Below are 13,357 nucleotides of genomic sequence, written 5' to 3' on the forward strand. Positions count from 1 at the left end.
CCTCTAAAAGAGGACTTCTGGAAACATTTCACATTAATGAAAATTACAGTAGCAAACCCTAAAATCTATACTGTCAGGAATGATCTCTCTGATATCTGTACTCATGTATGCGGTATGACAGGACCGTCCTGGTAAAAACATTATCATAAGGTGTTTAGAAAATAAGGCAAAATCTTCATACTTAGATTTATAGAGAGTTGATTGTGTTCACTGAGGTACATCACTAGTACTTCTGTGGTTTGGGGGAATTGAAATTTGCTTTTCCTTTTTGCCATATGAAGATCCAGAATGTATATGTTGGCACTTTGCCAATAGCTCTGGGTGTGGGGGCTTCAAAAATATTAACAAGAAAGTGGTTGTATCAAGGCATCCCATAGTACTCATCCCATAGTACGAAACCAATCACTCTTCACAATGTTAGGCTGTTACACACCAAAATGAACATTGCTCAAATTAGTAATGCAATGGCGATACAACTCAAATTGCATCAACTCCTCAGTACTAAGCCAATCACTCTGTGCTGATAACAAAATCACACTGTGTAATTCCAATGCTGTAGTCACACTTCATGCGGTAACTTAAGTGTACTGACTCAAGATATCTGTTATAGTGAAGACAAGCCCTCTGGTAGACTTCTCTAGTTACTGGTTTCCTTCCTACCTTCTACTCTCTGGAAGGACTTATGTAAAATAAATAGTGATGGAATGATTTACCATAAGAGGAACCTGGACTGGTTTGCTCTTCGTGACCCAAAGGCGTGACTATAGATAAGTCTGGCTTACCTTCTCTAAGTAGCTGACCTGATTTTACACCAGCAGTAAGCTGCCCTGTAACAGAGATTGAGGTAAATGCATCTTCCAGTTCTTTAGATTTCAACCCTTCCTCCCAGTATAGTTTCCATGTTAAGGTTGGAGGCCTACAAAAGATCTCTTTACACTTTGGGAGCCTTGAAATGTGGTGTTTTTTTTGTTTTGTTTTTTCTCTCTTCTCCTCCCCCCCTCCTCCCCCCCCACTCTAAAGGTGTGATTGGGTGCCTAACTCACATTGAGTTCAGTGGGAGCTAGATGGCTAAATACCTTTTGTGAATTCCATTCAAAGTTTTTTAAGTTGGCTTATCCTGGCTGCTGTGGTTCTTGATTTCCAGACCCATGTATGCCAATACTAAACTGGTGTCTACATGAGGTTGTTATACAGAAAGGCTTTTCCTGTTGGAAGACTTTTTCCCTCTGCAGCTTCTCAGAGAAGTCCTTATTTAAACCATCTTGTAAGCTTTTTGTCTTTTAATTACCATAGTGCATAAAGGGACTTTGCCTCCTTTGTACCTTGGAAACCAAGCCCAAATTCCAGGACATCAGTGACCGAAGAGGACTTAAATCTTATTTGTCAGAAGTCTTCATTAAATTATTATATACTAGTTTTTTCCAAGGACACTTTTGGACATTGTGGGAAAGGTCTTAAAAATGGATCCCATGGAAGCTGCGTATGTCACTAAACCAATTCCTTTAGATTTTTGTTGTGTTGAATGACCAAGTAAACGAATGAAACTGGCCCATAATGAACCTAGCATGACAAGGTTGTAAAATGATCTTGTGGCCAGGTCTTATTTGCTGAGACATACAGGGCAAAACTTTTACTAGTAATTATTGCCTTAGGCAAATTACTGTAAACAAATTTTGATTTTTCTAGCAGCAGTACAGCTTTAGATGTCATGATCCTAAATGCTGGAAGGACAAATGGTATAGTGAATTAGGTCGACGTTACGTATTGGACCGTTCCTTAAATCTGGTGCTTGGTTTATATTATAGGCTCCCACCCACTTAGAGTGTCTGTTCGCTAGAGGTGAATTGTCTAGTCTCTTTGATGCTAGGTAACCAACAGAAGATATTTTATTATATGTCAAATGCTACTGGGAGTTTCATCTAGGAGCAAACTTCAATGTGACTGAGACTTTGAACAGATTTTTTTTTTTTCTTTAGTAACTTACTTAAAGACCATCGGTCTGAAATGAAGGAAGAGAAATTCCCCTATCCTGTAACATTTTTCTTGCCACACTATAGACCAATGCAAAGCTCCTCTTCTTCTTTTTCCTGGTGTTTCAGTTTAAGTAACTTTAGGGAGACACAAGTAGCTGCTTATTTTGGCTCAGGAAACTGCTGAAGTAAACTGTAGTTCAGAATTTGTGCTACTATAACAGCTCTCCATCTATTGATCTGTCTGTCATATGAATGAACAGCCTTGAGCCTATCAGCTCAGTCATGATTGGTGGATCTGAATTGCATAAATTCACTGTGCTGGTAGAAAAATACTGCCTTGTGTTACTTGCAAAAGGCTGTTTGGGTTTCCAGAAAATATTCTAGCTGTAAGAAAATATTTATAGTTATCAGTAGTGACGGCTAAAATAAATGCCCCTAAAAACACTTCCTCTTCCAACTAAAAACAGATCTCTTGTGCACATCTTTGGCTGAATGAGAAGAAGAGTGGTATTTGCTTCTGAAAACTCGAAATAAATGTAAATGTCTGGAAAACCAAAAATTAGGAGGGTAAGAAAATAGTTTCAATTGTTTTTTGGGGAAAAACGGTAGGAGAATTTTTAAGTTAAAACTACCTGACTGTAGGTTTGTTCGTTTTTCTTTTGCGTGTTAAAAAGCAAGGCACTAGTGGTAGTACTGGCAAAACTTAAACTTTTTCATGCTGTTGTACTCAACAATCTGAAAACCGTCAGATTGGAATTGCAAACAAATAGTAGGTAGTGTTTATGTGTGTTAATGGTAAAAATGCCAAACACTGAATCGCCCATATTTTAGGTAAGAATAAAAATAATTTGCATTGTCAAGTATTACATTAATGTTGTTCAGCGCACATTAATCTTGGAAAAGTGCAAATGACTGCTAAGCATATTCTTATGGAACAAGTGTTGCTGTCTGTGGATCAGAGAAATCTAATTTCCTGACCTTGTTTCGCCTATGTGTTTTTCTGGTGTTTAGTTTGCTACTTAAGGATGACTGCTATTTGGTGCTTTTTACCTTTTGATGGCAAGTCCTTAATATGTTTGTTATTGCTTTAATACTGTTTAATGTTGGTTTTTAAAATTTGAAACTGCTTTAATGGCAGTTATTTTTCTTTCTTTTTTAGAGGTATAATTTCCAAAGCACTACTTAACACTTTTGATTCTACTTAATCTTAAAAGGTCAGTTTAAAAAATTCACTTCTGTCTGGATTTTTTTTTTCCTTTTGACACTTAGGATTATTGTAACTGAAAGAAATGAGAGAATTCTTTTTCTCTAGGTTATCCTCAACATGCACTAAATACATAGTCAATTCACTGCTTCCACTGGATAGTCAGTCTCCTCTGTTTGTGAGTCTCTCATGCAGCAACAGAGGAAAGAATTTTTTAAAATAGGAAAATGAGATTAATATAGTTCATTGTGTTAAGTCTTCAGCAGAAGTAGTAAGATACAGTTCCAGCCAGTAAGCATGACAGAAATGATATAGACTAAGAAATGATTAATATTGAAATTTTTGAAAAGGCTGTCGTCTAATAAAAATTTCACTTTATTTCAACTTCCTTTTCCCCTGTGAATTTTATGCCAAAATGAATATTTGTTATAACATTGTTAGCCTTGAATTAACTACGGAAATGTATTGGTGTGTAAAATGTTTAAAGGTGTCAAATTCTGGGATAAAAATATTAATAACGAAACTCTTGAAACTAAAGCTTAATATTAGAGCTACTTCATTATTTCAGTTTTGATTGGCCAATAACGGAACTTTAATATTGATCAAACTGAAAAAAATTGATTAAAACAAATTGTATTTCAGCATAGTTTACTTTTTCCCCCTCCCACTCCCTCCCCTTTAGGATTTTGGATTCACACTTCAAGACTGGCAATCTTGTATGCAGAGCACAAACATGAATATGGCTTGACTAAGTGTTCAGTGGACTGTATTAAGATCAGGGGGTTCTCCTCTAGCACTGAGGAGCAGAACCCACAACAGCTTGAAATCGGTGGAAATATTTCTCGGCAGTCAGACTCATCAAAGCAGCAATACAAAATGAGTGGATATTCTGAATTTGCAATCAACCATAGTCAAATGATTGCTGAGGAGACTGGTGTTCAAACCAAGCCTGAACGACATCCAGATACTTGTCAGGAGGACATTGAGATGAGCAGTGGATCAAGTGGTAACGACTTCAGTGGAAAGTATATGAATGAAAACTACTCTAGTGGCCATGATTCTCATGGCAATGAATCTGATGAAAATGGGAAAGATACAGCAATGCTTGTGGAGTCTTTAGATTGTCATAAAAGGTGATTTGCTGATTTTTTTTTTTTTTTTTTTCCCCCACTCATGTTTTTAAGATTCTAAAATCTAACCATCTTTCATGTTAATAAATGCAATATAATCTGTGTTGGGCTGTGTTCCTATGCTTAATGCTTTTTCCATTCCATGCTGATTTATTTATTCATTCATTAATGGCTCATACCATAATAGGGAGGTGACAGATTGCATCTACATAGTTACTTTCTTCTACTTGAAGAGAATAATACTATGGTGAAATACTTTTGAAAGTAGAGCCATATGAGAACATACAAGGAGGAAAATATAGCAAAAATCCTGCTGGAAGTGCAGCAAAGAAGTTTGTCTTCATATTTTCTGCTAAGGCAAATAAAATAGATCAGTGAGGTAAGGCTTTTAACTGCTTTGTTTTCACCATCTCAGAATCTCCGAATCTTATTATTGATTAAAAACAGTAGTCCGATTTAAATTAAAGTGGTCAAATTGTGAGTTCAGAACAGAACTTCAGTTTAAAATGAAATTTAGAATGTGTCTTTCCCATGAATAACTCTTGTTTACCAAGTTGAAGCATTAATAATACCTTGTGGCTTTCTTTTTAAGTCCTGAGTATTATTATTTGAGGAGACTGGGGAAGAAAACCATGGAGCGGTGATATACGTCATACCTTTTTTTATGACGGTCTGTTAATGACACCGCTGCTGGACACTCTCTACCATTATTAGTCTACTCTGTAGTGATTGATTTAGTGGACACACCAATCTACCATAGAATTACATCTTTTTAAGCACACATAACATTTACACACAAGCTAGTTTGGCTGAAGCTGCTCAATTGGCATTATCCCAGTTTCATTGGTGTAAAGTTGATCTGTTAATTAAAAGTAACAAATAGAAAATGGAGATCTCAAGCTAAACAAAACTTATATTTGACTTTAACATCACTGAGGTTGTTCTTTTTTCAGCTCAAATGCATTTAGCCTGATGATTGCAGACTCTGAACATAATCCATCTACCAGTGGATGCAGGTAAATAACTATTGTGCATTTTAAAATAAGTTGTTTTTTTTTTTTTTGTTTAAAACAATGACGGAATAAAGCTATTTGAGGTAATTATTATGAACAAAAAATGAATTAATTTAAAATTTGGTAAATCTAGTTCAGGATCTCTTGCCCCGTGGTTGTGACCCAAAAATAGGTCGCAAGAATATGTCAAAGGTCACGTGGGAGGCCCTAGTTCAGGGTTGGGTTCTCCACCCAGGGCAGTTGGAAGACCCGGGGTTGTGGGATTGCAGAGCCTGTCCTGTACTCACCTCACAGCGATGGCTCCAGTCCCACAGGGCTGGCTGGATTTAGTTCCCTGCCCTGGGCGTCTGTGACCTAGTGCATGTGGTTTCAGTGCTGCTCAAGTTTGGCCCAACTGTCTCCCCCCCACCCCCGTTATGAGGGGGGGTGGCCGGCTGGGCTAAATTTGGGTGAGTATTGCTGCAACCCCATGTGCCAGGTTTCAACTCCATTCACACAAATTTGGCCCCATCAGCCCATCTGTCAGGTGGACTGGGCCAAACCTGAGCGAAGCTGTGACTCTGGAGGTCGCAACAAACAAAACCGGGAGACTAGCTCAGCCAGTCCCATGTAACAGGAGCCACCTCAAAGGTACTTAGTGTATCAGATGTTGTGGGCAAAAAATATTTAGTAAGACAGGTGTTTTTGCACTAGAGCTATTTACTGGGTTGTGACAGGCCATCAAGTTTACAAATGGGTCATTAGCCCAAAAAGGTTGAGAACCCCGATTTAGCTAATGTAGCAAATCCTAGTGTCTTTGAAGCTAAATACTTCTACAAATCTGTTTAGTATAATTTTAGAACTAGTCTAATAACATGATAAATGTCAAAAGGCTTTGGTTTTATAGAAGGTATGGTATCCGTTTAAATATCAGCGTAACTTTTGTTTTAATTTTATAGCAGTGAGCAATCCACTAAAGCCAAAACACAACAGGAATTGAGGAAAACATTGCAGGAACTGAAAGCACGCCTTCCTCCTGAAAAAAGAATCAAAGGAAAATCTAGTGTGCTGGCAACATTGAAATATGCACTTAAAAGCATTAAACAAGTTAAAGGTAACATAAGCTCCAGAACTAGTATCCGAATGTGGATCTCTTTATAAAGTCAAGTTCATAATAAATGAAAGATCGTAAAACTAATGTAGTTGTAGCATTTTAATAATTTGGGTTTGTGACTCTGCCAAAAAAGGCCGAGGGGGACTGGGCTGGGTTAGCACTTACAGTAACTATTTTTTTCGATATTAAAAATAAAAAACCTAGTAAAATGTAGAGTGAGACTCTATTTTATTTTAAAATACATTTTTGGTATTTAGTTAGCCATTCACTTACAATTTGTGTGGTATATTGATTATAGACAATATTCAGCAATGCCTTCTATCAAAGGATTGCCAAGTACTTCACAGATTGTAATGAACTAAGCTACCCAACACCTTATGAGCTACATAAACTTCCCCAGATTACAGATGAAGAAACTGAAACAGGCAGTAGTTAAATGCTTTTTCTCATGGTGGAAGTGGGAATAGAACCTAGATACCATGTTCTGTACTTAACCACAAGCACGTGCTTTCTGTCCAGTCAGTGTTAGCAGGCTCGATGTTAACTGGTCACATTTTGAAATGTGAATATAAAAAATTGCCTTAATATTCTTATGTAGCCAATGAAGAATATTACCAGTTACTGATGATTAATGAAAGCCATCCTTCTGGTCTTGATGTGTCATCCCATACAGTGGAGGAAGTTGAGAACATTACTTCAGAATACATCATGAAAAATGCAGTAAGTATGCTGACCCATTACTGCTGTGTGTATGTAATTGGTGGGTGTGGTTGGAATTCTTAACTGTAACCGTTCTTTAAAAAAACAAACAAAACAAAAATTGGGCATAATGGATTAATGCCTTATTGCCAGCAGCTTTTATGGTTTTGTTGCTGGTATTGGACACTGCATTCTGAAGAATTTGCCCTGTGATGGGAAAGAATTGATCATGCTGGATATTGCAACTAAACAGTTATCCCATATGCTATATAAGTAAAAACACCTGAAAAGAATGCAAAATACTTAATCCCAAATGGTGGGTTATCAGTCCCTGACTGCTATTTTATCATCTCTTACAAAGCATCCGCTCCAGAAATGAGGGTTTTGATCCTGGCATATACTTATGAGTCTGATGATTAAATTATCTTGGGCAGAAGTTCACTCTGGAACTTAAAGTGTGGTGGTAAATACTAAACTGCTTTGGCTTATGTGTAGAGAAGTAGTGCCTCACAGACCAGGAAGCTAATGTATCTGGTGAGACTGCACCTAGGTTACCATGTTCGGTTTTGGACACTTTCAGTACAGGAACGTTGACTACAAATTGTAGAAAATTCAAATAAGAATTTAGGAGGACAGAATTAAAACAGTGACTCTTCAAACAGCCTGGGGCCTGGTCTACGCTACAGTGTTAGGTCGATGTAAGGCTGCTTACATCAACCCGATTAGATCAGTGTATACACTACAGCCTTGCCCGCCTATGTATGTGCCCTACTACACAGACGACATAACTCCACCTCCACAAGAGTCATAGGGCTTATGTTGGTGTAGTTATGAGTAACTTGCATCTGTTGGTTGTCATTGTTGTCAATTTCATGGCTCTGCTTCCCTGCCAGGAACAGGGCAGCCACACAGGACACCACACATGGATCTTTCCGGCAGGAACCTGACTGCCCCTGCAGGCTCCTGGCTCCCCCCGCCAGAAGCCTAGCTGCCCCCTCTGGGTTCTCTGCTCCGCACTGGGAGCACGGCTGCCCCTAGAGGGGAGCTCTGCACCCGGAGTCCTGGCCACACTGCCACTGTTAATTCGGTGGAAGCTCCTGGTGAGGATGCGCACCACTGACAAGAAGAAGAATAGTGGGCACCTGACATTGGCCACTGTCGGTAGACAGGGTGCTGGGCTGAATGGACCTTTGGTCTGACCCAGTATGGCCATTCTTATGTTCTTAGTGTGGACATGAAGTACTGCAGTAATTACTGTAAGACAGCATAACATAGGTCGACTTAAGTTTACAGTGTAGATATGCCCTGGGAGTTTTCCTTACTATTTGGACTATTTCATGGGCTTGGAAGCACCTGCTAACATCAGGGCAGATGTCATCCCTGTCCTAGACTTCTTGCAGAATCTGGGATAGATGAGGTGCCTGACTGAGTTGGGAGACTCCAGGCAAGCCCTTCATTGGGGATAAACCAGGAGATGCTGGGTTGGCAGGAGAGGGAGGAAACCCCCTTCCCCAGCTTCTCTGTTTCTTTCCTAGGATTTTCTGAGGAAGGTACATTCCGTACCCCTTCCGAAGAAGCTGAGGTGGAGGCTGTGGGCCTGGAGGGACCACCCCACTGTAATAACCAAAAAGAGTAGGGGTAAGAGGCAGACATGGTTTGAAGGGATTGGGCTCTCCTGTAGGGGAGAGTTAGGAATGAGAGGCAGCGGAGGAGCTGAAAGAAAAATGTTCCTCACCACTATCTCAAGAACTGAGATCAGGGAGAGGTATGTGCTGGAGAGGCAGCAGGGATGCTCTGATCTGACCCCTTTGAGAATGCAAGAGTTGAGTGGCCAACGCTCTATACTGTGGGGGGGCCAGCATTTACCTCTAGCTGCCTTCCAGAGTGCACAACAGAGGGCTTTGACCTCTCTTTATGTGGGCCTTTGTAGTCCATACAGGTGGCAGCTGATTGCCCTGGGTTTGTGAGGGTCTAACAGCAATGAGGGAGAAAAAATGTTCTTTAAGTTCATGTTTTAAGGCATAAGCCAACCACTACTTGATGGGGGTTAGAGGAAGAAACTTCCCTTGTGCATCAGTGATTCCATAATTGTCTACTACAGAATTCTTCATCGCCTTCTGAAGTATTTCATTTGGCTATTATCAGGATACCGGTCTAGATATCCCTTTTGGTCTGATCAGGAAAGGCTATTTCTGTGTTCCTGTGAATAGTTAAAGGAGTATAAATAGCAGATGAGATGGTATTAAGGGGAAAAAATGTAGGCTGAATGTCAAACGTTCATTCACACTGAGATCTATTCGACTGTAGAGGTTTCCAGCAGCAGAGATCAAACTTTTGTTCTCAAGATGTATGAAACAGAACTGGACAAAGGTATTGATGCACGTGCTGTATAGAACAATCCATGTATTTCAACAAGATAGACATCACTAGGCCATCTAATAGATTTCCGTTTATTAACTTTTGTGTTAACCACTTGTCCTTAAATTAGTGTACTAAATTACTAAGCACTGGGCACATTCATTTGGCGGTAGATGAATGTATTGATTTGTGTCATCTTTAAGGCACTTAAATAATTTAATTTTTATAAATGCAAAATATGCCTGTGATATTAACATTTATGAAGGGGGAACTGTAGTGACCAAGTCCAGCTGTCTCTGTATCCAAAGTAACTTCTGCATTATGATAGTCAAGTCCGTATAGTAAGATTCTACAACCAACTGCTAAAACTACATCAAAGTACATGTTAAAACCATCTCCTAAAGTGTTTATACCAGCTACATGTACTCTTCAGGCAGTTAAAAGAATTTGTCTTGAGATTTGATGTCTCATACAGTACACTTGGTTTAATCATTTCTTATTAGTTAAAAATAGGCAAGATGAATAATACTTAACATCAAATTAGCTTGAACTTCCAAATACCATTTTTAAACCACTGTATATCAGAGAGAAGATTAAAAATGTTCTCTTAATTGTCTAAAATGTTGAGATTTTGTTATTGCTTAGGACATGTTTGCTGTAGCTGTTTCCCTGATTACTGGGAAAGTCTTGTACATCTCTGATCAAGCTGCCTCTATTCTCCGCTGTAAGAGGGATTTCTTTAAAAATGCCAAATTTGTGGAGTTCTTGGCACCTCAGGATGTCAGTGTTTTCTACAGCTCCACAACCCCTTACAGATTGCCATCATGGAGTATTTGTAATGGAGTTGGTAAGTACTCTCAGCATTGAATACATCTGTTTTTCAGTAACATGAACATTTTGGAATACAAAACTTTAAACTGTTTATTGCAACTTGTTATGAAATCCATTTAATGTTTTTTAGAGTATTCCACACGAGACTGCATGGAGGAGAAATCATTTTTCTGTCGCATCAGGTAAGACCAAATATTAAAATTAGACTTGAAGTATTATATACTGAGACCATGCATATCAAAAAGTACTCCGTCATTACGAGTTCCGGGTAGGATGTGATTTCTTAATTCACTGTCTTTTTCCTGATCTGAAAGCAAGGCAAATCATAGATAACCAGAGGCCATGCATAACTTACATTTTAGAGATTGTTATAGAAAGTAACTGCAAAGCAGTTTCAGGAAATTGCATCTCATTTGTTAATGCAGTGTAGTTGAGGCTGTCTATCCCAGGATATTGGAGACAACGAGGGGGGGAGGGAATATCTTTTTTTTTTTTTTTTTTTTTTTTTTTATTGGACAAGCTTTTGTGTCTCTCTCCAACAGAAGTTGGTCCAGTAAAAGGTATTCCCTCACCCTCCCCATGTTTCCGTTATTAATCAGTTTGGAATTTGACCTTTGCACTTAGGTACAAATGAAACTGATCTTGTTAAGTTTTCCATCATTGAAGGGTTCCATCATTTCATTTAATTCAGTGGATTCTTGTGCATTCCACTCAGTCCATCTCTGCTCAGTCCTTCTTTGATCCTGATGAAGGGCAGTTCAACACGCATTATTAATTTATTACATTAGTGTCTTAAGAACCCCATTGTGATTGTTACTTGTCTGTATGGTACCTGAGTATGATCCCTGTACCAGAGAGTTTACAGCCTTGATGAAACAGAAATGAAGTGGATGTGGGATAAAAGGATAAGACATCAATCTGCCAAAGAACTTAGAAGCCCCAACTCCTTGACAAATGGCTAGTTCTGCCACCCCCATGCAGATGAAACACAGCAGTTCAGAACACTGCTGTTTTCGGGCTTTTCTCCTCAGTTTTTTCTTTTAAGTAGTGAGCTCCTTCCATTTTTTCTACTTTCTGGGCACTCACTTAGAGGACAGGTGTTCTCCCTCCTCCCACCATGGGGACTACTCTCTTAGCTGCTCCCTTCATGCTTCCTACCTCCTTACCCCTCTTACCTTCTCCCCCCACCCCCCAAAGGAAAAAAATAGGACGGTCAAGGAAGCAGAAGGCCAGATACAAAACATATTTCATTTATGCTGAATACCTGCAGTCTGTTGCAGAAGAAGAATTATGCCAGCTGTGTGTCTGGCACAGGAAGCCTCGTTCTGCCAGGGCAGGGAGCATTCATGATGTAACATAGCATGGTCTCTGTCAGAATGAAAGCTGGCATCCAGGGCAGAAGCCTTGTGCTAGCTCTGATCTATTCAGTCTAGACCATAACTACCTTAAAACTCTTGAAGTCTTTGGAAGAGACTGCAGCCAGTTAAAGATGCCAGGATTCCAGTCATCTATTTGACTTCATGAAATGGGTCCTTTCGTACCTGATGTAAGCGGGGGAATAGTCCCGCTATTGTGGGGAACTTTCCTGGCTTCTGCACTACCCTGGTGAAGTGGGCTAGCGAAAGGATTTGAGTCCTCGCTCCCACTTCCTTTACCTAGTGGTCTCCCTGCCCTTGAGGACTCCCCTTCCGCTCTCCTGTCTGGCAGAGTCCTCGTAACCCCAACAAGGCTGGGCCCAGGATTCCTGGGGGGCTCGACCCCCAACCCTGCTGTGGTCACCTAGGACAAGGGCTAGGGTGTCCCCACTCTGGGGTACTCTCTCTGCAATAGGCACTTCTCTGACCCACTGACCATTACATACAATTTAAAGCAAATGCTAGCTATTTAATCAACAATTAACCTTTCTCATTTTCCCTTATTCTTTTTTAAAATTAAAGGAAACACATCAACCCGCTCTATGGCAGGGAACATCACAAACAATGTCTCTGGAATGTCAGGGCAGTTCAGTCTGTTCCTTGTAAGTCCCAGGCCGCCTTCTCAGGCCCTGGCTGTGCTGTAGGAATGCTGGGGGTTGGACACTTGCTCTGGTGGTGGCCACACGCTCTCAGGCTCTAAGTGGTAGGATCCTTCTTCCCAGTGTCACCCCCGCCCTGTCGGGGTTACAATCCAAGCCTGGCCTGCAGAGCCTCTTGGCTGAGGCGTCTCCCTGTGCTGGGCCCGCTGCCCAGGGTCCCCCTCGCTCTCCCCAGCTGCTCACCGCACTCAGCTCTGGACTGCTCCAGCCCCAGCTCCACCACTCTGTCTCAGTGCTGCTGCTGCTGCTCTGCCTCCAGCTCCCTGGGCTGCTTCTTTGGCCCCTCTGCCTCTGGTTGCTACAGATCTGCTCTGCAGGCTGCTTCTGTGACTCTGCTCTCAGCACTGACCTGCTTCGTGGGCTGCTTTTCTGGCCCCTCTGGCTCTGGTTGCTGCAGCTGTGCTCCCAGGGCAAGTCTACTCTCTCTGGGCTGTGCCTCTGGCTTTGGGGCTGCAGCTCTGCTCCCAGGACAGGGTCTGCTCTCTCTGGGCTGCTTTTCTGGTCCCTCTGGATCTGGCACAGCTCTTCTCCCCAGCTCAGCTTGGGCCCCTGCTTTCTCCTTAGCTCGGCCCCACTCTGTCTGACACAGGTAATTCCAGCTCACACAGAGGACAGGACCTCCCTGGCCTCCTGACTCCCTGATTAGCCTGCTTGCCCTGTCATTCAGGCTGACCTGGAGCATTGGCCTCTCCCCATTGTTCCTGGGGACTGTCAGTCTCAGGGTCCTGATTTCCCATAGACGCTTCCCCTTTTAGTACTGGGAACGAGCCAACCAAAACACCCCCACTGAATGTTAGTAAGGGGGCATTCTGCCATTACCTGTCCATGGGGAAAACAGTCCTCTGTCCAGGGCTGAAATTTCGAAAGGTGATTAGGGGTGTTAGCAGCACAACTTCTGTTGACACTTAAGAAAATTGTGTGGTCACGTTCCCTAATCACCTTTGAAAATATTCAACCCAGGCCTTTAAGAGGACTAGACTCC

General features: G+C 41.0%; 1 protein-coding gene across 50 annotated transcripts in view; it reads left to right on the plus strand.

Moving 5' to 3' along the window:
• Positions 1–13,357, plus strand: part of PER2 (period circadian regulator 2) — a 74,273-nt gene that overhangs the window by 18,118 nt on the left and 42,798 nt on the right. For 30 of the 50 annotated variants that reach the window (XM_043522731.1, XM_043522739.1, XM_037909723.2 and 27 more), the window contains 6 exons: positions 3,860–4,310; positions 5,261–5,323; positions 6,259–6,413; positions 7,012–7,133; positions 10,116–10,317; positions 10,432–10,483. In XM_043522731.1, coding sequence (XP_043378666.1) covers positions 4,054–4,310; positions 5,261–5,323; positions 6,259–6,413; positions 7,012–7,133; positions 10,116–10,317; positions 10,432–10,483 — 851 coding nt within the window. In that variant the 5' untranslated portion in view covers positions 3,860–4,053. Of the gene's footprint in view, positions 1–2,440; positions 2,541–3,132; positions 3,188–3,859; positions 4,311–5,260; positions 5,324–6,258; positions 6,414–7,011; positions 7,134–8,660; positions 8,751–10,115; positions 10,318–10,431; positions 10,484–13,357 lie in introns of those variants that run through there. The other 20 variants (XM_043522736.1, XM_043522722.1, XM_037909711.2 and 17 more) reach the window with 5 other exon arrangements.

The sequence above is a fragment of the Chelonia mydas genome, chromosome 9, assembly GCF_015237465.2.
Source record: "Chelonia mydas isolate rCheMyd1 chromosome 9, rCheMyd1.pri.v2, whole genome shotgun sequence".
Classification (NCBI taxonomy): Eukaryota; Metazoa; Chordata; order Testudines; family Cheloniidae; genus Chelonia; species Chelonia mydas.